At 38.7% G+C, this 25,426-nt stretch overlaps 1 protein-coding gene across 1 annotated transcript in view; it reads right to left on the reverse strand.

Annotated features, from left to right (window-relative positions):
- Window positions 1–25,426, reverse strand: part of LOC310933859 (ryanodine receptor 2-like) — a gene marked incomplete at both ends in the record, with an annotated part of 63,184 nt that overhangs the window by 11,396 nt on the left and 26,362 nt on the right. Inside the window, 45 exons of the mRNA XM_083897430.1 lie at window positions 36–183; window positions 294–367; window positions 530–1,818; window positions 1,958–2,039; window positions 2,151–2,255; window positions 2,818–2,946; window positions 3,505–3,593; window positions 3,840–3,920; window positions 4,233–4,306; window positions 4,445–4,521; window positions 5,066–5,145; window positions 5,332–5,431; window positions 5,524–5,577; window positions 5,870–5,921; window positions 6,726–6,859; window positions 8,150–8,246; window positions 9,309–9,421; window positions 10,273–10,386; window positions 11,255–11,317; window positions 11,470–11,628; window positions 11,720–11,806; window positions 11,900–11,987; window positions 12,137–12,374; window positions 12,881–13,201; window positions 13,303–13,433; window positions 13,741–13,822; window positions 14,583–14,830; window positions 15,241–15,301; window positions 15,910–15,959; window positions 16,139–16,260; window positions 17,275–17,351; window positions 17,625–17,740; window positions 18,017–18,137; window positions 18,233–18,308; window positions 18,544–18,621; window positions 19,136–19,273; window positions 19,586–19,675; window positions 19,898–19,976; window positions 20,632–20,789; window positions 21,877–22,014; window positions 22,099–22,189; window positions 22,590–22,810; window positions 23,502–23,671; window positions 23,898–24,018; window positions 24,804–24,915. Coding sequence (XP_083753556.1) covers window positions 36–183; window positions 294–367; window positions 530–1,818; window positions 1,958–2,039; window positions 2,151–2,255; window positions 2,818–2,946; window positions 3,505–3,593; window positions 3,840–3,920; window positions 4,233–4,306; window positions 4,445–4,521; window positions 5,066–5,145; window positions 5,332–5,431; window positions 5,524–5,577; window positions 5,870–5,921; window positions 6,726–6,859; window positions 8,150–8,246; window positions 9,309–9,421; window positions 10,273–10,386; window positions 11,255–11,317; window positions 11,470–11,628; window positions 11,720–11,806; window positions 11,900–11,987; window positions 12,137–12,374; window positions 12,881–13,201; window positions 13,303–13,433; window positions 13,741–13,822; window positions 14,583–14,830; window positions 15,241–15,301; window positions 15,910–15,959; window positions 16,139–16,260; window positions 17,275–17,351; window positions 17,625–17,740; window positions 18,017–18,137; window positions 18,233–18,308; window positions 18,544–18,621; window positions 19,136–19,273; window positions 19,586–19,675; window positions 19,898–19,976; window positions 20,632–20,789; window positions 21,877–22,014; window positions 22,099–22,189; window positions 22,590–22,810; window positions 23,502–23,671; window positions 23,898–24,018; window positions 24,804–24,915 — 6,328 coding nt within the window. The remainder of the gene's footprint in view (window positions 1–35; window positions 184–293; window positions 368–529; window positions 1,819–1,957; window positions 2,040–2,150; window positions 2,256–2,817; window positions 2,947–3,504; window positions 3,594–3,839; window positions 3,921–4,232; window positions 4,307–4,444; window positions 4,522–5,065; window positions 5,146–5,331; window positions 5,432–5,523; window positions 5,578–5,869; window positions 5,922–6,725; window positions 6,860–8,149; window positions 8,247–9,308; window positions 9,422–10,272; window positions 10,387–11,254; window positions 11,318–11,469; window positions 11,629–11,719; window positions 11,807–11,899; window positions 11,988–12,136; window positions 12,375–12,880; window positions 13,202–13,302; window positions 13,434–13,740; window positions 13,823–14,582; window positions 14,831–15,240; window positions 15,302–15,909; window positions 15,960–16,138; window positions 16,261–17,274; window positions 17,352–17,624; window positions 17,741–18,016; window positions 18,138–18,232; window positions 18,309–18,543; window positions 18,622–19,135; window positions 19,274–19,585; window positions 19,676–19,897; window positions 19,977–20,631; window positions 20,790–21,876; window positions 22,015–22,098; window positions 22,190–22,589; window positions 22,811–23,501; window positions 23,672–23,897; window positions 24,019–24,803; window positions 24,916–25,426) is intronic.

A 25,426-nucleotide genomic window follows, 5' to 3' on the forward strand; every position in this document is an offset into this window, starting at 1 on the left:
ACCATGAGGAGCATGTGTATGTTTTTGAATATTACCAGCAGGCTCAAGTTGCAAGTGTTTATCATCTCCCTAAGATCAGAATGATGGCTCTCTGCTTCCTTCAAATTATGGGAGGATCTCTTTGCGTTCCATCCTGCCTCAACTTTCTCATTCCTGGTTGTCTTATCAGATTCGCTCCCTTTGCTATGAGTTCAAACACAAACAGATTAAATTAAAGGTTTGAATAAAATCTGACTTGTGAATCTTCATATGGAGTGAACTTGAATGTTTTTTTCTAACCAAGCAAGACTTACTTTGTGTTCTCCAGTTCAGAAATGTTCTCATCTTCTTGTTTGTCCTCTGTGGCCGTATTGGTCTTAAACTGCTTCTAATTCAAGAAAAAAAAAAAAAAAGGAATATCAATCAGTACAATATCATGCACAGTTGAGAAAATAATGCTGAAGTCAAAAAGGGGTGAACAATAGCGTGCCAAAGAAATATTAATTCAAAAAAACATCATCTCATATCAAGGATATATTGGAATTCATACCGTCTGCTGATGCTTTTGAGAAAGATCAGCAGTTGTCCTGGAGCTTATGTTGAACAGGTCACTCAGACTGGCAGTGAGGTCTGATGTCATAAGTCTGTACTGACCTCTCTCCTTCTTCACTTTCAGGCCGAATATGTCTGATATTACATCCACCTCCCTCTGGGAGGTCACAGCTGCCACCTGCCCAATCTCCCTTAATTCTCCCTGGGAGGAGAAACAGGCCGAGTACTTTCTCAGCCGATTCACACCACTTGGCACGTCCATGACCTCATCAAGAGTTGGCTCAAGGATACCGCCAAACAAGTCTGATATTCTCATCCCTTTGGCTCCTTCTATGAGGCCACCGTTGACAAAGACCAGGTATAGAACATATAAGATTGTGCGAATTACAACACAAACGCAACGCACCTGAGCCATAAAAACTGATCTCACAAAGCAAAGAAGTGACAAAAGGATGTCCTTCATAGTCATCCTCATCAAGGACCTGAGGTTTTTCAAAGAAAAAAGACATGTCAGCAGTAGCCACCATTGAGACATGAAAAACATTCCCCTTTTTTCTGCCTCATCTTCAACCACGATCTTGTCGTTTGCCTCTTTCCCAGCATACCTCTCTCCCTTGGTGTCAGAGTCAGATATATGCGATGCAAGCTGCATCTCAAAGATGGTGTCCTCACAGAAATTGACAAACATCTCCATTTTCTCCTTCTCTCCACCCTCGTTGATGACCTCGAAAATGAACTGCCTCTTAGACTCTTTGACCTGTGGCTTCTCCCACTGTGTGCGGCTGGATTCACTGATTTCAAAGTAGACGCGTTCAATGCGCTTCCCGCTGCCCAGGATCTCGATGCGTCCTAAGTAAGGCTGAAAATAAGTCAAGACGCACTCTGCTAACTCCAGGAAAGTCCGCAGTCGTGAGTCGTTAGGCATGTGTTCGGATAAATTGGTGAGGAGAACAGCGATGCTGAAGCCGATGTCTTTGGCCGGCTCGTGAAAGCGATCCACAAAGGCCTTGTAATCTACAATTTCACATTTATCAGTCTCTGTGCACGAGAGGAGGAAATTGGTCTCAGTGAGGGAGAAACGCTTGCAGTTCTCCATGGCTTTCTGAAATTCCTTCCTGGATATCTGGCCCTTCTGATCAGGGTCATACTCTCTGAAGTCATGTGAGGAGATGAAGTCTTTAAGTTTGAGGAACATGTCGAAAAACCTGAGGATCATCTCAACATTGCCTGATGATTCCACCAACATGTCCACCATCTGCTTTCCAATTGTCCCATTGACAACGTTACCTGCAGAGAAGAAAGACAAGCAACAGAATTAACCTCTATATATATATATATATATATATATATGTATATATATATATATATATATATATATATAAATCTTAATACAAATTGCAAAAAGAAGGATAATAAGAAACCATACCTTCCAACATTGAAAGCAAAAATACAACCATGTCCTTTTGTAGATCCATCAGCTCTTTCAGGAGCTCAATTTGCCTTGAATCCTGCATGTAACCAAAGTAGCTTATTATACAATCCATATATAGATATATATATATATATTTTAGACCAAAATGAAGTAAAATAGTTTATTTTTCAGGATCCGTGTGCTATACCTGTGACAGCTTCATCTGCATGTGGGCAAAGACATGAAGGAATCCCACAACAGCATCCCACAGACGACTGTGAGCAAGACTCTGCTGGTTGCCAGTACATGGGCCCTGCATGAACACATGGATTATGTCAGCTGCTTCATTAAACAAAAAAACAAGCATGGAGAGCCAACACATAGTTATGTAATCAGCAACACAGTATGTCCACATATTTGTACAGACATATGTATTCATGCTTAAGGCCACATACACTTTCCTGGTGTTTTTATGGACCACAAAGGTCTGCTGGGGAAATCTAACATAAAATACATGCAAAGTGAAGCATGTTTTGGACGCCAAATAACCCCAATCTTAGCTACTGTGTGAAAGTTTGAGGAAATCCATATTAAAGCTCATTGCAAACACAGATTTGACTTCAGAAAAAAGAGGATTATCAATAATGCAGCAAATACAATTTAAAACAGCTCAGATAAAGAACAAGGCAAGAAGGAAGCAACTAAAAAAATATTTACAAAACATGTTCTTTGATAGAGAGGGTGGGTAGAATTTAAGGGGGAGATTTAATTCAAAAATATCACATTCAGACAACTATGAACAGGATGTGTAGCATGACTCTTTTTTTCCGATCAATCAATCAAAACTGCAAGTAAGGTAATGAAAGTTGCCTGACCTGTATGTACTCAGTAAGTGTGTTGAAGACCTGTTTGGATACTTCAATGGCCTTGGAGAAGTTGTGCTGGCCATGCTCATCAATCACATCTTTGCCTGAGTAGTACCAGTAGAAGTCACTGATGGATTCCTGAGGGTAAGTAAACACTCATTAGCTTCAAGATGAACACATGTTCACACGATTTAAAGCTTGAATCCAAAACCTCTTGGTCTCAGAAATCATTTTTGAGTTCAGTTTGATTCATACACCGTCACAGAACACTTTTAAATGTGTAGAACTGGAAAAATGGAAAGGGAAAGTGCTGAAATTATGTTGCTTTTGTTGCAAAGTCTGATAGGAAGTCTCGTCATCAACTGTCAGAATCTGTCTCTTTATTATTTCAACCGACACCTGACCGCTTTATTGCGCTCTCATTTTACATTCAAAATCTATTCCCCCGTCAATCATAATACAATTTCATCAGATTATCAATAGAGAAATTAGCAACATGAATACATTTCTGCTGTCTATAATAATCTATTATGATTCAAATAAACAGGCTGACAGCACCAATCAGTAAGAATGTCATGTAACAGGGAAGCATACATTAAAAAAGTGAGTGTGTGAATCTAAGTTTTGTCAAGCAATACAGAATAAATCAGGTTTTAGTGGAGCATGAGAAAGGAAATCCTGTCACTGTCGTCTCACCTGCACTCTCAGTAAATAGTCCACAGTCGAAATAATGATGTTCACTGTGGTGTTGTTGCCAGACTGTGTTCTCAAATAATTCTGGAAATCTAACACATGAATACATTTACAAACATAATGAATGTGACATTGAAAGAAATATATATTATTGTACTTCATCGTGTATGAAAAACTGAATTATTGTCATTAGTTTAAAGTGCAATTGAAGTGGAAATCTGCATCAGCATTCCTTTAGGTATCTGATACAACATCTGTCCTTCTATACCATAGTAATTAATAACTTCCACGTGAATATTATGACAATGTGCACGTGGGAACCACAGAGGGCAAATAACCTGAGTTGTGTCCTTCGCAGAGCAGCTGTAGAAAGCGAAATAGGTCACAGGTTATCTCTTTGTCAGGCATCACCTTGTCTCCTGGGAGAAAGATTTGCATAAAGGGGCAAGAAATAAAAGGATGAAGAGCAAGGAATGGAATATAACTATAGAGAAGGTAAGAAGAAAATGAATGACAGCGAGAGTGAGAGAGAAATTGGGTCACAATGGAGTGAGGGGCGACAGCTGTTGATAATATTCAACACTATGAAAGACTGAGGGCCAAAAAAAAAAAGGAATTTAGAGTGAGAATTTAGACACTATACAACACAAGGGATCTCACAGCTTGCTCTCCGGCTATGACACGGCTTTATAGAAAATGAATGTTTCATTATTTCTATATGAATACAATACCTGAGTGCTCGTCCATGGCCATGCCTAATCCTTCTGCTTTGTTCTGCCTCTCAAATGCATTTAGATCCAGAACACTAGATATAAGAAAACCACAAAAAAAACACACGCATGCACACTCGGGTCAAGTAAACTTCTCACTTTTGTCCATCGGTATCTATAGTCTGCCAGCCTTTGTAACGCTGGACAGATTAAATGTTCCTTCATTCACTCACCTACACGACCGCATGAGTCCTGCCATGCTCTGAAAAAAGCCAACGTCTCTCTTCTGTCCGAGATAATCCAGCATTTTCTGCCAAACAAAAGCATCAAAGACGGGCTCTGTCAACAATGGCAGATCTCATCTCGACGAAAGATTTGAGATTAGCTTAATTTTTTCATTACCGCAAGCTTTGCTGAGGCATCTGTGAGTTCATAAGACACTGGATTTGAAAACAATTCGTGTGGAATAAGACAAAACTGATCATGCTGAGGAAATAACTCCTCTATTATGCAAAAATATTATTATGGGAACTGAAAAAAAGGATGAAGTAGATTCTAAGTAAGGGGTCCAATAATTCATTTAATATTAATAATGTTGAATTAGTAGCCATATCTTTAATCAAAAACTAATTGACTTACTGTCATGTTTATACATGCATATTTTACACCTAAATGTATGTATGCATATAATTTTACCGCTGCAATAATATTTTTTTCATTTTCAAATCATGTTATTCTTTCTTTGGTTTCTCTCAAGTGATCTAGGGTTTCATGGTATCAAAACCTTAAAAAAAAACTTGTTTTGGGATCCTAAAGAAGACCCTATGCTGAAAGACACCATTGCAGTTTTATACCTGTTGAACTGTGGGATTTCCTCCATTGAGAAGAGCAATGCCCAGCTTCAGTGTAGGAGCAATTGTGGCCCCCATGGCTCCTAATGGTATTTTAAAAATAATCACAATCATAGCATTAACAATGTGACAGCATTGAATTGAAATAATAAGCACAAATTATGGTGGAAGGGCAGCAGCAAGAAATAACAATTTAACCTAAAAAAAAAAAAAATAAAATTAAAAATAAAAATAAAAATAAGCAACAGTCTGGTCATGAACTTTCCTACCTTTGCTGGCACTGATAGTTTGCAGGACCATCTCAGAAGCTCCACGAAGATGCAACCTGGCCTGCTGGTACAGCAACTTCTGCTTCTCCATTTCTTTCTCCTGAACCAGAGAAAGGTCAGTTCACTTCTCAGTCTGTCATACTTGAATACCATCACAGAAATCAAACATGTTTTTTCTGGATCATGACTTACTTCAAAGCTTTCCACCTCCTGTTTCTCACAGTCACCATCCACTCTGTGGCAACTCTAAAAATGCAGGGTTGTGATTTGTGAAGAGTCAAAATATAATAAATTACTATTTAAAAGATTTTTTGTTTTACCGAGCAAAAACAACACAGCTGAACAAAGCAACACAAAGATTCATGTTATTGTACAGTTGGTGCTGGTATTTGGCCTTTAACCAAATATAAGTGACCTTTGCCACAGTTAATTATGTTTCCTGTCATGCTTGAACTAGGACAAAAAAATTATTTTGTTTCAATTAGAACATCAAAAGTTTATTTAAATACAGAAACAAGATCATTCCACATGTCTTTACCTTGGCCATTATAGCAGCGTAGGATATATACAGACCGTCATTTCCAAGGTTACTGTGAACAGGGAAGACAGATGAAATGAAATCAGTGTATGACGACATATAGGCAGACTCAGCCTTCGAGACATATGTAGCTGAACGTCAACTAATCTTTTCAGAGTGCTTAAACGTGATCCACTTGATTGCATAATTGAACACACGACCACATCTTAAACCAATGTGTGGATCTCTAGTGTGACCATGCCCAGCGGCGTTGAACATTGTTATTGATCACCATCAGTGCAAACCAAGAATCTGGCTGATTTGATTACATGTCTGCAGCAACTGCATGAATGAGAGTATACACACACACACACACACACACCACACACACACACGCACACACACGCACACACACAAGCACACACACACACACACCCTAATGTCTTTACAGTGGTATGGAGCCGTTAATTCAATGTCGCTGTAGATGTATGAGTTTACCTGGCACATATGCTGTGTGAGAAAATATGATTTCAATACCACAGTGATAACTCAATAGGATTGGTGAACCAGCCCATGCACAAATAAAAAGGAAAGTATATGAATACCATAAGGATATGCAGCGTTATATACTGTAAATAAATATAACTTCCATTTTAAAAAAGTATCTAACAGAAAAAACGCATTACGTATGCCACTCCACATCTCTGCAGGGTGACATTCAAAAGAAGGTTCCAGCAAAACAATTGCCACAGATGTTGGGCTGAATAAAAAGAACCTTCTGACCAATTAAATATTGACTTTATGGTTGATGATCGGTAATAAAAGCAGAATGTGGTTTTCACTGCATGTGACTTCTTTAATGAACACACACACGCACCTGCTTTCTGTAAGGGCGCTTCGACTGAAGAGTGTAATGAGTTGTAGAAGGGGATCGATTGGTTTGGCACATTCTTTCACCTCCCTTTCTTCTCCTCTGTTGCCTCCACACGGCTCCATCACTCCTCGTCCTCTCTGCGGTCCGGAAATAGAGTAAGCGACTAATGCATGCTCTTAAATAATGCCACACAGCACAACATCCACAACCTCTGCTGACTCGACTTTGCACGCTGCAGGTTCTGTGTGTACGTATCAAGTGAAAGCTATATTCTGTGCAGAGTTTTGAATATAAATTCAGGTATGTTTTTTTTTATACTGAAAATAGATTCACCATTTTCTGCAAACACTCCATACAGATGGGATAAAGGATGGTGTAGTCAAAGCAAGGCTCACAGGGGATCAATACAAACACTTTTACCATCACAATGATCAATTTAAGACAAAAGAAATTTCAGCTACAAACAGGGTCACCATTAAGTGACGTTTGAGCCAGGAAGTGTGTCACAGTTTGTGCTGACCTCATAGCGTAATTGTTGTGATTTTATTTTCTCAGTCTTGAATCAATTATTTATTGCAACACTACCACACGACTGACTATCATCAGCATCAAGAGAGAATTCCACACGGAAAACACACTGAGCATATCCAAATGCACGAAACAGCGTGTGCTTCCAGTAAAAACATTAAGATCAAGTTACATTTACCAACATAGAATTTGGCTTTCAAACCAGATTTGACAATTGGCAGATACACAAGTAGAAAGTCACAAGGACAGCCTGCTTAACGATTTATTCAAGGCAGTGATTTACTTACGACTATAAAAAAAAAGATGCTTTCATTCTCAAATCTCCACATTGAAAAACTGTGAGAGCATTTTTTGTCAATTTGTGTGGTCTTCTGCTGCTGTAGCCAATCTGCTTCAGTGTTTGACATGCTGTGCATTCAGATAAGGTCCTGTGAATACCTGAGCTGTAATGAGTTGTTATTTCATTTGTCTTTCTACCATCTTGAACAGTTCTGATCTCTGGCTCCAAGAGGGCATTTTTCTGCTGTTCACAGGGTATTTTCTACTTTTTAGACAACATTCTCTGTAAACCCCAGAGATGGTGAGTTCAAATCCCAGTAGAGCAGCAGTGTCTGAAATACTTAGACCAGCTCGTCAGCTCAACCATGGCACATGGTTTCTTTTCATTCTCATTCTGATGCCAGTTTGAAATTCAACAGATTGTCTTGACCAGGCCTGCATATGCAACTGGCTAAAAAGATCTTTGCATGAAAGAGTAGTGTACAGGTGTACCTAAAGCAGTGGCTAGCATGTGTGTGTTGGCTCCGTGATAAGCTGGCGACCTGTTCAGGTTTTACTCCCACAATCTCATCTGTCCACCCTCAAAGTATAAGTGGTAGAAAATGAATGGATGGACTCACAGCTAAATCCTCCACAAGCTTCTCCTCGTAGCTGTGGTCCTCAGCTGATATCCAGGATTTGTTGTAGCCTTGGAGGAAAAGGTTGACAGCTCTGTGCCTGAGGAGGACAGCAAGGAGACAACAAGAGATTTAGTTTTTCTCCATTTGCATAAGACAAATGCAAATGAGACTGAAAAAGTGGGCAACACCGGAGGACACCATTAAGCTCCAATTAAAAAAAATCTAGTGGTGCGTGAGTGCAGAGTGTTTACACTGCAGCATCACACAAATGTTTAAAATGATTTTCATTTATCACCTGCATACCACTACATGTTTTAAATATGCTAATGAATGTGTTTCCTTTGGATCTGATATGACAGTGACTGACACACTAATTAAGTTTTACATTAGCCCTCCATTACTAAAATGCCCCCTGCCACAACTTACGTACAAGAATAGATTGGTGGTCCTGTACAGTGGCTCTGTACATTTTGATACATCATCACTATTTCTTGTCAGAATGGTTAGAAAATGTTGAAATGCTGTTTTAATTAAGGCCCAAACATCCAAATCAAAAATAAACACTGAGGTGGGCAGAGGAGATATAGAATTTAGAGAATAAGAAACTAGTTCGTCCACAAATATTAGATATAACTCCCGGAAACATTTATGGCAACAATCAAAGAGTTTGTGAATTTCCTCATTTCCACAATTTCCAGTGGTCTTTCACTCAGAAAGGACAAGATCCCAGCTCCAACAGTCTAAATGCTGATGTGTCGCTAAGCAAGACACAACCCCACGTTGCTGTGAATGAGTACAAAAAACGTGATAGAAAAAGCACACACTATGAATGTGTTAGTGAATGAATGAATGAATGAATGGCAAAACTGTGTTGTAAAGCAGCTTTGAGTGGTCATCGAGACGAGAAAAGCACTGCATAAATACAGACCATTTACAACAAACAGATTGTAATACCTTTTTTCCAGTCTTTATTTTGAAAATCAACTGTATGAGGAGTTTAATAGGGTGGAAAAAAATAAACACCACTCCCACAAAAGACTACACAGCCTACACAATAGATCAATGATTGCCTTCTCTTAAAGGTTTTATTGATCAAACGGCACGTTTGCGGGAGCAAACTATTTACATACACTATATACAGTGGAGTACATGTTTGTACCTCGGAAGGTTGTAGAGAGGAGCCATCCTCAGACAGGCCACGACTGCACGTTTCCTCCGTTTGGACAGGACTTTGTGCCACGATGGTTTTTTACTTCTCTGTGGGTGCTCCACCTGAAGTCACAACCAAACAGAGATGATGTACATCATTTTCATATAAATAGTAATTTATTAATAGCATTAATTTAGTTATTTATACTCTAACCCATCCTCGCTCAAATAATCAGGAGTAACATAAACATAACATAGACAAAATAATTAGTCAATGCAACATAAGTGCAGCCTCTATATACTGTATATTTGGAAAGACATGTTATGAACAAAAAATCCTCTTTGATGGACAGTAGGTTAATTTTATATTAATTTTTTTTAATTTGAAAATTTGTCCAAAAAGTGTTTGATCACATATTTCTCATATGTCACAAATTATTTAGTACAACCACAAAATTGTTACCATAACATTTTTAAATCATATTTCACGTTTACCACAAATGCATGCCGTTCGATCATCATTCATGCTTCCTGGATATAAGATTCACTCATATAAATTATATGAAGACTCTCAGTTTCCCTATAAAAAAAAAAGGTTATTAACACCTCATCACACAGCAGCAGTCCCTTTTAATAGAAGAAATTTAGACTTGCCAAAGTAGGACACACGTGTGACTAAAGCATTACCAATGGCTCTGTTCTCTCCCAGTAATCTATGACACCAAGATGCACCATGAAACTGGAGGAGCTAAATGGAATTTAGCCGTCTTTGATTTCATTATTCACACCTGTGCTTTTCATTCTGTGGGCATGTCAAAAAATAAATTTAATATGAAAAAAAAACAGGTCCGATTCGCCTTCAAAAGGAGTTTTGTTGTTACTTGTCATTGTGAAACAATTTTGGGAAGATTAGGTAAGGAAAATATAGAAATCTACACATATTATGTTAATGTTTATGTACTCCTAAATCTCACCTGGTCCAGGTAATAAAGAACACGAGCTAATCCCACAATCCTGTCTACATTCCTTTGGGCGTCAGTGATGGCAGCTGACTGGCTCGTTTGTTCCTGCTCCAAGCTGTTTGATGCCTACAAATAAATTACAAGAGGTGCAGGTATTTGAATTATTCAAATAAAACATTTTTAGAACGGCTGTTGGAGACGTTCTTAATCCAGCAAAATACAGTTTATGACAACGACAAAAGACAATCAAAACAAAGAAAAAAGTCTTGCGTCATATCCAATTTCTTTGGTTCATTTCTCTCTATGATCTCACAAAGGATGACTGAAGGTGTTGAGAAAAAGAGGATCAAAACGCTGTTCAGAAAATGTTTGTTTATGCTAATCACAAAGCTGACTTTGTGTTCTTTTCACCCTAGACGTGGGGAGTAAGCATTCATGTGTCACTGACTGACACAAACAAATATGGCATGCATAATTTGTACAGAATGTCAATGAGTCACATTGATGTCAATGAGTCATTGATTAAAATAATAAAAAACAGGCTCTGCGAGCAGTTTTCAATTTATTTTACGCACACTTGTTGCCCTTCACAAACAGTCACATGCACTCTGGCATGTCAATATTCAGAGTGTCTGGAGAATGTAGGAAGTATATACACTTCATTTATACCCAAAGGATAGTCCAAGTTTTCTTGTCATTTGCACTGACAGAAAAATAGACTAATTAATATGATGTTCAGGATTTTGTTGAAGTTTACAATTTTAACGCAAAGGCAGATGTCTCAAACTTCCATTCATTTTATTTTATTAGTTGTTTGTATATTGTAACATTGTGACTTTTGCTGCCTCTTGGCCAGGACTCCCTTGAAAAAGATATTTTTAATCTCAATGGGACATCCCTGGTAAAATAAAGGTTAATAAAAACATAAATGTGTTTAAATGCAGCAAAAAGCTCCACAAAATTAATGAAAAAAAAAACAAGGGCCAGTTTTTACCTGACTCTGAAGATGTATCAGTCCATGGAAAACTTGCTCTCTTATCTCATCTTCAGTCTTCTTCTATGGAAGTCAATGTTAAATACAGACTCAGTACTACAGATTACTTTTGAGATATTCACTTCCAAACTGCAGATTACCTAAACCAATTGAATAGAAAAACAGAAATCATGGAAGTAATATTGTTGTTTGTACCGTTTACATTTCCAACCAACCTGAGTGAAGCTGTTCTTTGACGACATGATCAGGTTCTGTTCATTGGGAAAAGAAACCCTGAGGCCAACAGGAAGCAGTCTCTTCATGGAAGCCACAATAAGAGAAGACTGCATGGAATATCGGTCGCCCTTTCTTTTCATCCTCTTCTCATGGGTGTACTGTGTATTCAAGAGACATGGAGATAAAGTTTAGTGAATAACAGAAAACAAATTAGTCATGGGAAAAATGTAACTTTTAAATACGACTGACCTTGGACATTTTGTCGTTATTGACCAAGAAAGCCAAGTTGTTAATTTCATTCTGTACCACATAGTTTTGCTCCTCCCATTTGAAATTCTGTAGCAAACACAGGTAGGGGAAGTTACATGATAGAGGATATTTTTCCTGGCAAAGGGAAAATAAATAAACACTATTATCTGTCATCCTCACATGAGATTTGGCCCAGAATATAAAGACCTCTGCCACCATGCTGAACAGCTGCTCAGCCTCAGGGTTTGATACTTTCAACCAGCTGGCTCTGAGACAAGACACAGCAAAACAAACATTACATGATCACCTAATACTGTAGTTCTGTTAAGCTATACACGTGCCAAAAACTGAAATAATAGAGTCAATACATTTCAAATATAATACTTGCTTCTGCACACTTAAGACTCGTGGCCTTACCGATTAGAATCCACAAATGGAATGAGAAGGGGATAGAAGGCGTAGAGGTCTCGCACCAGCACAGTGAACTTCTCCTGTATCTTCAACTCTGCTTCTGAGGCACACCACCCCTCTGATTTCATCTGCTCCTCCTCCAGCAGCACACACTCCACTTTCTTCCTCAACTTCTCCATCAACGGCAAGAAATGGCTCTTGAGCAGCTCAGGGCAAGCTTTAAATATAATTGGCTGTGAAAAGACTGAAAGATATGACAAGTGCTGTTAATGGGTGACTGATGTTCACTTGTACAGATGAGTTTTATTGAAATAAAATAGTTCAGTAACACTTTATATAAGGGAACACATATTTACCATGAACTAGGTGCTTACTAACGTGCATTTAAGTAGCATACTGCCACTTTATTAGTAAATATTAAGCATGTACTAACACCTTATATTAACAAATATTAATTCATGTCGTAATAGTTATAATAAGGTTATGCAGAATACGGTATGAATATGTGCTTAATGATTACTAATAAAGGGCTAGTATGCTACTTAAATATGTTAGTAAGCACCTAGCTAATGGTGAATATGTGTTCACTCATCTAAAGTGTTACCAATAGTTCTTGCAAATAGACATCAGTGTGTATATGAATACAGCTAAGGTTTAACAAGATCCACATCTGAATCCAAGGCACATTTTAATACTACATGTCATACATTAAGCTGTCCACTTGCCCTACATTGTACATGACCACAATACCTGCCAGCTGCTTCATCCAGTCACCCTGGCTCGTGCCCACATGGTTGTGGATGATGCGAAGGATGTGGCCAAGTAGGTCACTGGCGTGCCGAGGAGTGACAGAGGTGCAGATTGGGAGGCCCGGCTGGCCCTCGGGGCCCCAGGGCCACCAACAGGACATATAGCTGCACAGCATGGGCAAGGTGACCTCAGTGACATGGATATAGTGGGACTGGCGAGCTCCAGCTCCAGCATCTGCCAACTTCTCCCCTTCACTCAGGGCCTGTTCTAGAGAAGGCAGCAGAGGACACGCATCCACCACCTCCTCTGGTAGCCCCAGGTCTAACAGAAACAGATATGAAAAAATATGACTGAGGGTAAAAACTATTCATAAATAATCGACAGATGAACATGCATTGTATGCAGTGAAGTTTGTTTATTACCTTCTCTCTCTGTAGCACTCTGGGTGTTGTAAATGGAATAAGGGTTGTTTTGATTGAGGGCTGGCTCCAGGTAACATAGAGGAAAAGCACCAGTCAGGGCTGCCAGACACGCACCTGCTGCTGGCTTTTGCCTGAAAGAATGGCATGCAGCGTTAACATGAGACTGACTCATCTCCAAATTTTAACAAGCCATTCAGAGCAGGATTGCTAAATATGGCACTGACAATAGCTGAATTATTTATCTCTATCTGAAACTGGTTAGCTCAACAATTACCTCTGATAAAAGAAGAACAGTATAAAATCAATGAAGAGGGACAGATTTTTCCATTATTTTCAAATGCATACAGTACGCATGTAAAGGTCACAGACATTAAACAGAGAGAGAGAGAGATAAGGAGCAGCGCAAACAATGGAACTGCATTGTAATATAAGCAGTACCCCTCCATGTAGACGTTGCTACTGTTGCCAAGTGAGTAGAGGCTGTTGATGATTCTGTAACAGGACACCTGGATGCCACCCACTGGAAAGACAAAAGGGTACTTGAGATCCTTGTGATCTAGTTAGTTCAGAAATAGCACAGGACGGTTGTGTAAAACAGCTGACAGCATTATGATCACAGACAGATGGACCAGATGAACAGCAGGTAATGAATGATCCTTGTGCGATCGGAACATCAGCGAGAAGGACAACATGCTCCGACTGCTCTGTTGCCAGGACCGAGATATTTAATGAGAGTTATGAAGATGTAGGAGGTAGGAAGTTGAAGGGAGGACAGACCTGAGTGACTTTAGTGATATGGAAACCAGCTGTTTATCCAGCTTGTTAGCATACTGTGGTTGTATTTTTACATGCCTCAGTCGAAGGTCCAGTATGTAAGAGTAAGGAGGGTTTATTGGAGTAATTGTGTTTGTATAAGTATATTTGTATTTAAAATGAAAGTAGTGGGAATTTGTTGTCTAGTATACTTTAGGCAAGGACTTTGCTTTACCAAGGCCGTCATCTTATAGAGCACCTTCCACCGCAGCCTGAATGACTGTGTGTTTCTCATTTTGAAGCAAAAGCTTATTATGCAAATTAGCAGCAGCTCCAACCTCATACATGTGATGCACAATCCAACAAATGAGGAAATGGCAGAAAGAGACAGCGAGTGAAAGAATGGTGAGAGTTGTGGAAGAGTATTTACATCCTTTCTAGTATGCTAAGGCCACCATAGTCACCAATTCTCACACACTGGACCTTTGAGAACCCTTACATCAGCCTTACAACTATAAAGTGCTTACCCAGGAGATCTACTCCATAGTTCTGGTTGCCAAGATGCTGGAAGAGAGATGTGAGTGTGGGAAGAAGTATGGAGGATGTGTAGCTAAGAACCTTAGCTACTCCTCTAGCTTGTTGACTCCTGCCCTGAGGTACAGAGACCAAAGTGACAGACAGGTTTTCCACAGTCATCTCCAGATCAGCTGCTGCTGCCTCAAAGAATGAGTGCAGAGATGCTTGAATAGAATCTGAGGCGAACTGCATCAACGTCCTGGAGCGAAAGTGTGAAAAAAAGATATTTTTGTGACTTGCAAGTTTTCCACAAAAAAAAAAAAGAAATGTTGTGAAGTAAACAAAAATAAATGGAAAGTGTAGCAAATAAAAAGTTTCTTTTGGAGAACTCCAAGTGAACAAATCTACCAGACTTTTAAATGACATCAATCTCCTGGCTGAGTCAAGATTCTACTGCTGGTGTCTACTGCTGTCATGCTTCAGAGGAATTGTCCTCTGGGAATAAAAGTGATATCCACCACAATTAGGTAGCACCAGTGTATCAGTGGCTCAATTACACCCGTCATGTCATCCTCAGACACGGTGGATTGACACTGATTTCTACCACCAGCAGAACGAGGAGATCAATTCAGCCACAGTGTCGACAGTGCCGTCATCCAGCATAGCTACCTGCCATCCAGAGCCTGAGCCAAAATGTGGAGGCAGCTCGCAACTGATGAAGCTTCATTTCCTGAGAAAAAGGGATTCAGATGTTATATTTTTCCATTTACGTCACATACATTTTATTATGCTTTAGTAGAAAAACATACATTAATATATTCAGTACAATCAGAGACGTTCACAGGACAAGTTAGAGATAGACAGTGTGCAGTGTTAAATCTTAATAGACAGTCATAATCTCAGGTCTGAGAATTCAATAGGTAAATAATTAATTTCCTAAATTCTAATACGGCCTCTGGTACTGGAAAGATCTTCAGTACAAACTCAAACTAAAAACTAACTCACTGGTAATTGAATGCCTAATTCATGCCTTGTGCTTTGTTGTCCGTCTGCACGATTTTATTTGTTGTTGTGGTTGTCCAATTGCATATATGACGGTGCAAAATGACAGTGTCTCACTTGTAAATTAGATTTTAATGTCAATCTGGCCGTCTAGTAAAATAAATTAAAATGAATCAGCATTAGATGACGACATCTTAAAGCAGAGGCAAATATTTGAACATGAAAAGGACAAAGGCTTGGATACAAAGAGCAAAGCTACTGAGAAAAGAGCAGGGGATCAAGCGCTATACTACCAAGGGTCTTCATAAGCCGTATTTCCACACACACTATCCTTACCCAAGAGTGAGACTCGGTGTCTCACTAAGGCAGCAAGTTTGCAAAAGAGGCTGGATGTGAGAATAAAAGACAAGAAATGAGGGAAAAGTAAATACAGAAAACAGAAGAGAACAGCAGTGAAAATCAAAACTGGAAACCTGTCAGAGGAATTGACGAGCAAGTGCACAACAAACTTTAAAATGTGACGAGTGTAATCAATATTCTTTGTTATGCAGGGAGCAACACATACCAAGCAATCATCTCCTTTTCTTTTTTTGTGGCATGGGCTCTGTTTCCACTCGAGCACAGAGAAGTGGACAGGAAATACATTTGGTGGCTTCTCACATATTCTTCCAGAAGAGGAAGGACAACCTGTTGAATGGAGTAGAGACCAATGACGACTTTGTCAGTTAACAATCTCTCCCTCCCTTAATCTCATTTGATGATCTTTACAATCAGATTATTTATTTAAAATAATAATTTTCTTATTAACATCTCACTTTTACTGAAGAATGTTTGATTTTAACACATTTTCATGGATGAAAACAGTATATTGAGAACTCTGGAAACCTTGTACATCACTCGTTGGTTGAACATGTTCCCTTTATTCAGCCTGGACTGAAATGTCCTGTATTGTGTGCCAGTATAACATTACTTTCATATTGATGGACCCAATAAAAACCTTTGAGGGAAAGAGGATAAACATTTTACACTCAATTACCTTTTTCTCATGAAGCACTGATGATGCACACAGACAGACACTGATAGTCACACAGAGACATTTTGGTTTTATGACCGCATGTGGGTGAGTGGGTGGCGTGGGGTGTCGAGCTCTGAGGCATGACTGTTCACGGTCTTGGCTCGCTGGGTCCGGACTCATGACTCGGTGCCGTCAATGAAAAATAACCACTTTTCATTCGCTACCTCCTCAGAGGCAGAGATTTGTGGGAAGCTTTAATCAATGTTCGATGGCAATTGACACATCCACATGGATTTCCAAAATGGTTAAATAAATTACACAGCCACAAAGGGTTTTACTTAGAGGGGTTGCCAATGGCAACTAACTAATTAGATTATGCAAATGAGCGACAAAAAAGGGCAAAGGACAAGAAAGAAAATGGCACTGGAAAATGACCAGGGCTGGGGACAAACTCAATGTTGATTTTTAGACAGAATATAGAGGCTTACAAAATCATCTACCAGTCTGTGCTGTGCAGTCAGTGCTGTTAAATGGTGAGATAAACCAGCAAACATACTCTGTCACTGGTTGCTTCTCAGCACAAGAAACAGAATGTAGACAGCTGGACTTAAGATGATAACTATGTTTTATACAACATAATTGCAAAAATTTAACCTTTAACAAAAGGCATTTAATGCGAGGCAAACCTTGGAAAAGAAATGTATTTGTTGCTGGTGTGGGCCTTTCTCCCCTTTAGACATCTGTCCTCTGGCTTGCATCACCTCTGGAAAGAAATGTTACACAATCAAAGACTCAAGAATATAAACAAAAATATGTCTATGTGAGATTCACATGAGATAATGTTAACATGCAGCAGCCTGGTCTGAACCTGAGGCAGGCTACCTGAGGGTAGACTCAAGTGACTCATTATTCATAGAGAAATGTGCTATTTTCATGATTTATACCGTGAATTCGGCTCACAATTGTTTGTCATCTTGCAAAACTCATGTAAAAAACGTATTGCTTCACTCTACATTCACGATCGTTTTGCAGTTACCCAGCTCCAACATGTGCTCTTGAAACTCCTCCGTGTGACGCAGCAGCTTCTGAAGGAGGGTGTAGCTGAAGCAGTTGGCTGTGGCTGAAAAGTCCATTTCCACGGTCTTCCGATCCCTGTTAGAAATCAAACATTTTAGACTACACTTTTTATTCTGAAGAAAACGTTATGTAATAAAATAATTTGCTATGCTATCTACTGGTTGTGCTGTATGTTAGGATCTGTACTGGAAGTTATTGTTAATGGACAAAAATGGGCTCTGATTGAGCAGATGCCATATAAAGGTTGTTCGTACAGTCAGACATAAAATGGGACACCTCATTGAACCCCATGTCATACAAACTGTATGACTAGATTGCCTTTTTGTGATCAAAAGGTCATTTTGTACTTACCTCCACACAGTGTAGCCATTGAGCTGAAGAAACTTAAGGATGTCCTGGGCTTTTTCTCTGAATTTGGTCTTCTCCTTTGCAGTCAGTGTGTCATAAGGTACAAGCATTGAATGGCCACCCACTGTTGAGAGCAGATATGGGTCAAATACATTACAGCTGTGAGAGGAGAGGAGAGGAGAGCAGAGGAAAGTGTTGCTGATTATGTTAGTATGGTACCTTTACTTTCAAGCTCAGATTTCTTCCTCTTAGCCCAGGCATTGTGATAGTTTTCAGCTAAATGTTCAGCCATAGCCTGTAGAAAATCATATGAGAAACAACTGTTTACAAAACCACCCTCATTTAAAAATGCATCGCTATGAAATAATATTAACATTATTTTGTTGTACTCCACAAGGTGACCACTTCTTAAGATTGAAGATAGGCCATTCTTACTTTCTCTTTAGATAAGGTGCTAGGCTGCATAGAAGAAAAGTTGAACCCACTTTAATGGCGAGTAAATAAAGCAGAAAGAAAATATAAGTACTTACACACTGTTCCCATGATAAGGTGATGCTGCTCATGTCCATTGGTTTAGGGCTGAAGGTTGATGCTCCTTCAAAAGAGAGCTAGAGCAGACAACATGTCAGTGCAGAAACAATATTACTATATAGTATAATAATTTTGTGAACTTGGTATTTCTATAGTAATTGCTGAGTAAAGGCTTGGCAATAATAATGGAAAATGTTTCTGGGACATAATATGGCAATGTGGTAAAATATGGTTAATTGTGATTCAGCAAGATTTTCAATGTTAAGCACTTCTTATTACTTATTGTGGAAATAACATGGTATTTCTGTAAAAGAATTACCACTCTATTACCATTGGTATTACCAAGCTGGGAGTTGCATTAGAGATAACAAGGTATTTCCATAATATTACTTCTCTATAATTAAATTATTATTATGCTTTTGGGATGTTGCTATTGCACTGCAAAGTAAAGTGCTTCCACGGGCTGAATTCTCAATTAGAAAAAAAAAGAAAAATCCAATATGAAAAGGTTTAATGTCAATTGATTACTTCTACTGGAAGAGACATTTGGTGCCCAGTGCCTCAGCACTCAGGCCTGTGGAGTACAAATACCTGTCCAGACTGAGAGATTCTGCGCCTACAGGTATGAGGGCCAGACGCATCTCCTTCTTTAGTCCTCTCTATATTCCATCCGAAGGCCAGCATGCTCTTTATTGACTCTTTAATAGCCCACCGGTATGCTTCCTTCTCCTGGAAAATTCAGAAATAGAAATAAGCCTTCATTAAATACTAAAACTCGAGTCCCCCCCATGGACAGCAAGCAAGCAAAACTTGCAATATTATGATATTTCAAAAGCTTAAAAAGAAGATATTTTGTCCACTCAACACATTGAGTTTTGTCAGGGAGGCAACAGCAAAGCAATTCAGATTCCACAAACTAAAGCTTTTTAATCTTTTATACTGCACACACCACATTTACTATGGAAAGTGCCTCTGGATATTTTCAGATCCCTGGCTGATGTACACACACACGCACATAAAAAGTACATTTTGTCAGTCTACCTTCTCAGCCAGAGCCCTGTAAGGCTTCAGGAGAGGGTGAACCTTGCTGTTCTCGCAGAGCTGCTCCCCGTGAACCCAGCCGTTTGCAAACTGACAGAGATAAGACGCAGTGAGAGGAATCACACATTAAAAATTATGGAGGACATCAACACATTATCTCAAAACACACAGCAGAGAGAAATGTTTTCATATAGTTGAGCAGAAAAATTATGTTTGGAATGTTTTCATAAGTGGTTTAGTCCTGACCAGGACATCATACATCAACTCTACTTTGGCCTGTTCATATTCGAAGAATAAATATTGAGGTATTACCTTGTCCAGTGACCACTTCTCATGAGTATGCTCTGCATACTTGTTCACTACAAACTCCAGTCTCTCTGGTACCGATATGCTAGTGCAGTGAAGGAAATAATACATTTATCACATTTGAAAATGTCTACCACACTACAGCTTACAGTACACTGTGAACTCATCTAATAGGACATCTTCTCAAGTGTGATTTAAGCAGTTAAATAAAAGTGTTTACACAGAAAAATACTGACAGTGATGTACTGTATAGTTTTACTACTATGAGTTTGCAGTAAAATACAGTATTTATACAGGGGAAAAAATCTGCTCATTCACAGTAACATACAGTATTGTAATCATAATTATGTGATGTTTAGTAATGTACAATATTTACACAAGATAATACTGTTAAATCAAAGTAATGTACAGTATAGCATGATTGATCTAATGTTACATTTATGTAAGAAAACAGTCATTTTACACGAACACTGGTAATATAATGTATTATCGAATGTAACAGTAAAAATATGCAAAATTATAAAGTATTCAACTATGAAAAATACTGTTAAAACACTGTACATACCGTATTGCGTAACTACTATAAAATGACAGTAAATGGCTGTCAAAGTACAGTATTTAGGTAATAGTAATTTATGTAACTGTGCACTGAAACACAATAGCAAATCTTCAAGACTCCATCTGTTATCATTATTATAATTATTTTTATTGTGTCCATTATCTGATGTTCAGTATCTTACTTGGAGGTATCGACGGGCTGGGGGTCAAAGTGTTCATCTGTGTCCATGAAAGTTTTTCTCTCCGTCAGAGACACAGAGTCAATGTGGTCAGGAGGAAGGGCCTTGGCCACTGCAGCCAGACACCGGATGCAAAGCTTGAATAACTGAGGCTCATAGGGCTTTAGAGTTGGATCAGGATAGATGGGCATAGTGGAACAGTGAGTGGGAGAGAGTGAGAGCATAGGTTAGTGTAAGAGAGATAGTAGTTAAGCCTGCTTCTGGGTGCTGTGCCAGAGTAACAATGTGTGTCCAAGGAGGTTGTGTTCTTCTCTACTACATTTCACTGTTTGTCTGTGAGCAGCATAACTCAAAAAGTTAGGGATGTAATGATGAGATGTTGGTGGTGATCCAGACACGGATGTGGATGCAGGAACAATAATAATAATAAAATAACTACTGTTAACCTTCAACTTTATGAAATACGATGAAAAACATGAGTGTTTTGACATTGTGAGAAACTGAGTAGCCAAGGCTGAGGTTTGCTCTCTTTGTTGTTGGTGTTGTGTCTCCCAACTGTGGGCATTTGTCTGAATTTTGCTGATATAACTCTCTTCAGCTTAGGCCACCAGCTCATTCAATTACATTTTATATGTTGGATTTCATTATTTAATATAATGACTCAGACTTCTCATCAACATACTCCATCTTCCCCGAAACGTGGTTAAGGGGCAATATAATAAGTGTATAATGGGTGAACCCAAGTTCTTTCACATTTTTTAGATGTGAAGTTCAGTAGTGACATACAGTACATGCAATAACTGTATACTAATTTATATATTATCTTGTTTTTTTTCTTTTTTTAAATATTGTACATTCATAGCTAAAGTATGTTTCATATTTCTTATCTTTCCATGCCTGTATTGCTGCTGTGACACTGCTTGCTGATACCATCTTATCTTATCTCATCTTATACTTCAAACCTAAGACACTATTTGACTGAATCTTTTGTAATTCAGACTGTGAAGCCCTCTACTAAGGTTGTCTGATGTGGAAGGACATTATGAGCTTATTTTTAGTAACAAGACTTCATTTTATGAATCAGACCGGTAAACGCTGAGGTGATTCAGTAATCTCTCCTATCTACAATGACTATGTAAGGACACTGCTACACACCGGCATATGGACATTGAGGATGAGTTATGGTCATTTTAAAATATTTTCATTGTGATCTCAAATATGGAATATTGTACATCGTATATGGTTTACCCGTTTTGCCAAAGCCTTTAACACTCCCCAGAACAATGTAGTGGACAGGTGCAGCTCCACATCAGAGGCTGAATTCTGGTCACCCTGCCCACTGGTTTTCAAGTAGTTCCACCTCTGCTCATAGTGACTGGTCAAGAGCTAGTAGACAACATCAACAAGAAAGACCATTAAATATTTGTATGAGAAAAAATAGTGTTTATGGTACAGTAGCTGTGATTTCACCCTGAGAGGTATTTTGCTGTGGTCTGTGAGATGAGGAACATCAAGGACAAGGCGACGCAGAAGAGGCTGCATCATGGATGGCTGAAGTTGACTGAGGACATGATAGCAGATCATGCAGGAACAATATAAATTTAAAATAGACTGGATTTTGTAAATTATATCTGAATAGGGCTACTGTGATTCATTGAAGTTGGGAATAAGAGCACACCAACTTTGCACAATAATTTGCAGCCGTGTCTCCTTTCTTGTCAATGTGTAATTTAGCCAAACAGCAAAAAGACAATGAGACAAACCTTCGATGGATATACAATAATAAAAAAACTAAAAAAAACTGGAGATGCACTTACTAAAAATAAGCATATAATCTACCAGCAATTTGCAGGAAAATCAATACCCTACCTGCAGACAGCAAATGTGTTTGTGTTAATAATAGTGTGGAGAAAGAGCCCTAAATATGTAGGTTGCTTCATAACATCAACTTAAAACCTTACCTGCACACAGCCAACAAGCACTCCTCTATAATGTCTCTCTGAGCCTTGGTCAGACTGAGAGCTCTGGAGAGGCTGTAGACTGCTTGAATGAGAGAATCAACTGACGAGTTATGGTCGTCCAAGCCAAAGAAAAGAGATGAACATTTGATGAGCAGGGGAAGCACAGATGTGCACAAGTATCTGTTGAGGGCCAGAGCCATGTCAGTGGATCCCAAATCCATCTGCAAGAGGAACAGAATGACAATGAAAGAAGGAGCAAGTATCAGCCAATCACAGAGCAGCAACTTAATGCTTTTAGGCATGTAGACATGGTCACGACTACCTGTTTGAAGTGCAAACCGAGAAGCAACATGGGTAAGAAAGGTGATTTAAGAGACTTTGAACATGGCATGGTTCTTAGTGGTATTACTATTTCAGATACTGCTGAGCTACTGGGATTTTTCACACAGATAAAAATGCCTAATTGAAGCCAGACTTCAGAAGAGAATGACCAGACTGGTTAAAAAATTATAAAAAACAACAAAAAAATACTCATTACAAACAAGATATGCAGAAGACACTGCAGATACTGCTGTTTTATATATGGTATATGATGAAAATTTAGAACATAATTTTTTAATGAGCAGACTTGTAGTCTGCTCATTAAAAAATGAGCTTTTTTGAGGAAAGCATACGTTAATGTTTAATAGAAAACTCTATTTCACTAAAAACTAAGAAATAACAATGATTCAAGTCATGTTTCAAAAAACAAGGACACAGAAATGTCAAGAGTTGCTATGCTGGAGACGAGAGGTCAGAGAAGTTAAAGTCTGTCAGTGACACGGATCAATATGGAGTCAAAGGTTACTCCTTCAACCTCTGACCTCTCTCACAAACAGGTGAAAAATACTTATCAGAATTTCAACTGCTCACCGTGTCAAGTAAGACAGCAGCCTGAAGGTCAGGCAGAAAACCAACTTCTAGCAGCCCGAGGAAAAAGTTCCTGTTGTCGATGCCATAAACACGGTCAAGGAACAGAACCATAGCTGCCTTGTGGTCTGGACAGAAAACTGTAGACAGGTCAGACTCAAGCACCAGACCATCTGTAGGAACAAATGAATACGTCATATTAGATGGTTATGACCAAAGGTCTTGTGAAGTTCCCGTTAGAAATAAACACATACACAATGTTGACATAATCTACAAAAATTATATGGGTTAGAGAGTGATATGATCACTTATGACAGTAAAGAGAATCTCAATTAACCAGCATTCACACAACAGACAAGTGAGGAATTTCATGAGTGAAATGTGATCTACTCCTCAAACCTTTGGACACTGAAGGGACTTGAAAGGAGATGCTGATGACTCCCTCCAGATCCTGAATGGGGACGAGTGACCGGAGAATGGCGCGGATGCGAATGGCTTCTCCTTTTCCCCCTTGAATCAACTAAAAATAACATTCATTTTGGTCATTTACGGCTTACAAGAAAAACTTTGGTGGACATTGCAACATGAACAACCAACAGAGATATACTGTAATATATGACATTGTGTCTAAAATGTTACTGTGAATACTGATACTTTAACTATCTCAGTTGCAGCCCATCTTGCAGTCAAACCAAGTTTGGTAGACTATACTTTTTTCACTTTTATATTTGCTTTTTCATTCACTTTACATGCTTTCAAAGCATGTTCATAATTTCTGCGAGGCATTTTGAATTGGCTGTGTGTTTGAAAATGCAACAAAGGAAATGTCCTGTCTTGCCGATGCACTTCAATCCCACTGTAATGAGCTAAATGAAATCAAAAGAATCCTGTCAAAAGGTTTTTTTTTTCTCACTCAGACACTTAGACAGTCCCAATTTCTTTTTATTTCACTTATCATTGCAGTACAGATCAAGAGAGATTTTTCTATTGTGGAGTTAATCAAATTAATTCTGGTTGTTGATATTGCAGCTGTGAGTCTGATTTCATTACTGAGTAAATTCCCACAGATATTAATAAACATGTCATCTTTCGCTTGATGACTGATCATTGCGTGTGTGGACTGCACTATTGTGTGGAAATCTATAAACGCAATAAACTGAGTTGTTGCTGTTTGTTTATTGTGGGCCTCCCTGTGACTCATTCTTTAAAGGGCACTTTGCTCCTTCTCCATTAGGCTTTATTGTTACTAAAATCAGTGGTTATTGATGAGCAATGGCTGCTCTCGGCAGGAAAAAAAACACTCACATGCATCTCTGGAGCACAGCGGCCCAGCAAGTCAATAAGGGCTGAGTAGAAGCTCATGATGGCATGTCCCATGTGAACGAGGTCGTCATCATCGTAGTCCTGGACAATATCTCTGGTATATAAAACAATCACAATGGTAAAAGGCTAAGCCAACAACCAAATTAATCAATGAGGATTGTAAAGAGTCAAACAATTAAATAACCCTAAGCAAAGCAGCCTGTTAGTCATGTTAAGGCACAATGGTGACAAGAGATGAAGACAGAGCAGCAGATGCTTCTGATGCCTACTTCTTGAAAATAATCAGCGTAAATAAACATGATTTTAGGATTATGTGTCTTATATTAAAGTTCGTCAGAAACACTGTATGAAAACATTACTGGAGAGTTAATATAATAAGGCACCTGCAAAAACGTTTTATTACATGTGTGCCACTCTGAAACTCTGGTTGTATGCTCATCTTTAATCTCATTTGAATTCACAGCCAGTGAGAATGTGAAACGTGAGAAATATATGCAATATAAGAAATAATAAGAAAATGGAAACGTATTCTTTATCCACTACTTGATCTGATGACAATCACTCACATTCACACCTGAATGTTCAATTTGGTCTCCATTTAATTT

The sequence above is a fragment of the Microchirus variegatus genome (genome assembly GCF_963457635.1).
Source record: "Microchirus variegatus genome assembly, chromosome: 11".
Taxonomy (NCBI): domain Eukaryota; kingdom Metazoa; phylum Chordata; class Actinopteri; order Pleuronectiformes; family Soleidae; genus Microchirus; species Microchirus variegatus.